General features: G+C 35.7%; 1 protein-coding gene across 1 annotated transcript; it reads right to left on the bottom strand.

The window, feature by feature from the left end:
- Positions 1-375: 375 nt before the first annotated feature.
- Positions 376-1325, bottom strand: LOC115704522 (putative homeobox-leucine zipper protein ATHB-51). The gene is made up of 3 exons (XM_030631725.2): positions 1229-1325; positions 745-1109; positions 376-657 (listed from the first exon to the last, which is right to left on the bottom strand). Exons 1-3 carry the CDS (start codon positions 1323-1325, stop codon positions 376-378), a joined length of 744 nt encoding a protein of 247 aa, XP_030487585.2.
- Between the last annotated feature and the right edge of the window lie 950 nt (positions 1326-2275).

Genomic DNA, 2275 nt, shown 5'->3' with positions numbered 1-2275 from the left:
ACCCTAGATTTTTTTTTATGGCATGCCATTTCATTTTTCCAATCTCATAGTAATGGATACATATAAGAGAAAATGTTTTAGCTATAGCTAGCTAAAATTAATGTTATATCATTTAATTATCTCATGATAAATTAGCGAAAACATATGACTCCCATGTAGCGGGCCTTGACACACGGAATAATACATGATAAGAGTACTACACAATTGATAATAATCACGTACTTATTTTTAGACGTATATTACGTAATAACTATTAAAATATATATATTACTAATAAATTCGTTAACTAGGACAATGCCTATATAGCTACTGAACCGATAAATAAAAAGGGGCCATACATACGGTTTCCAATATCTATCTATCTATATATATATATCAAGGAAAGAATCCCCAGTAAGGTGGCGAAACAGTGCTGTATTCGTCTATATTGAATACACGGTTGCAATGATGATAAGCCATAACATGATTCTGTTGATGACGATGATGGTAATTATTATTAGTTCCTTGTGACTTATTGTTTGAACTGCGAATAATAAGGGCCTCCCCAGTACTGCTTTCAGCCATCTCTTCTCCGGAGATTATCATAGAAGTAATATTTCCTCCTACCACTTGCTTATTCGACCCATTCTCTCGTAGAATGCGTTTCAGTTTTATGACCTGCCCTCCAAAATAACATTAATATGTATATCATGTATACTGTACATATTGTATGAAAGAAACTTTATAATAATTATATATATGCACCTCCTCCTGAAGCTTCTGTTTTTCTTTTGACATGTGATCAAAGTCATGTTTAAGGGCCTCATAAGAGCGTTCGATTTGCCTAGCTTTCCAGCGAGCTCGCCTGTTTTGGAACCATACAGCAATTTGGCGAGGCTCCAGCCCAAGCTCTCTTGACAGCTTCATTTTCCTATCTGGTTCCAGCTTAATTCCCTCCTGAAAGCTCCTCTCCAATAACTCCAACTGATTGTTAGTTAATGTTCTCTTCTTCTTCTCCTGAAAGCTACTACGGCTGATCATGTCCCTTTCAATAGAAGGCCGACCACTATTTAACCCTTGTGCTGTCTCAGCTGACAGTATTGCCTGATCATGCTTCACCTCCATTCCACCTTTACAAAATGAAAAAAGTTTATGTACACAAGGTTATATTTTGAAAACGATCGATGCTTTGCTAATGATATCTAAACTGATAGTGAGATCACAAAGAAAAGTGTATCTAATTTCTTACCATGATAATAGGAGTCGTAGTCATTGTGGAAAGGGTTGCCGTAGGAAGATTCAGTTCGAGAAACACTAGTGTGTCTTGTATTGCCATTCCAATCCATTAATTTTGTTTTTCTCTGGATATATCTTCACACAACTACTACGTACTCTGATTAATTTGTCTATATATAGTGCGTATTTATAGAGGCTACAACTACAAGCAGGGGTAATCCAACTAAATATATGGACCTACCTAGGGATGATCGCATAATATAATATAATATTTATGATAGATGATGTAACTTGTACGTACAAACTACTGTCGGCTCTGTGTGTCAAAGAAAGTTAACTGATCAATCCCATGTCAGCGGCTTTTGTCGTCTTTCCTTCACTTTTTGGCTATGGTTCTTTTGGGTGGGGTGAGTGGTTTTTTTTTAACGTATATATTAATATAACAGAGTGAAACGAGAGAACAGAGCTTATATGTACTTATGATGTGGATCGATCGATGCATGAGAAAGTGGAAAGTGGGGACAGGCAATTCATGAAACACACATATATATATATATTATACATATACATATGGCCGGGGCCAAATATTGCCAAACACAAGCTATGCATGCATGCAGAGAGATCATATACATAATTACGTATTGAGACCCCCACTACTTCAATTTGAATACACTCTCTTTACCGGTTGATTTAGATTATCTAATGTGTAACTCTCTCAATCATTTCCCAACAACTGTACGCCAGTCACTGACTCATTTAATTAAGCCATCTTCTCATAACGTCTCTCTAGCTCCTACACATATATACCGGCGTACGTACTGTATATGTTTAACTAATATGAGTGTTATTATAACACATAAGGAGCGATATATGTATTGTAGTACTTAATTACCAATATAGCAAAGGACCAAAATTCATTAATATAAACAATTAAAGTAATTAAAGTGGTCGACGACGTATTGGAAAGATGTATAGTTGTCAGACTCAGAGAAGGCATATTACCCTTTCCATCATGGCATATATTTTTATTTTTACCCCTCTATTACTATTTCTCTCCACA

This window comes from Cannabis sativa, chromosome 1 (genome assembly GCF_029168945.1).
Source record: "Cannabis sativa cultivar Pink pepper isolate KNU-18-1 chromosome 1, ASM2916894v1, whole genome shotgun sequence".
In the NCBI taxonomy this organism is placed as follows: domain Eukaryota; kingdom Viridiplantae; phylum Streptophyta; class Magnoliopsida; order Rosales; family Cannabaceae; genus Cannabis; species Cannabis sativa.
The sequence above is the reverse complement of the archived record's forward strand: the minus strand, read 5'-3'. Positions and strand labels throughout refer to the sequence as shown.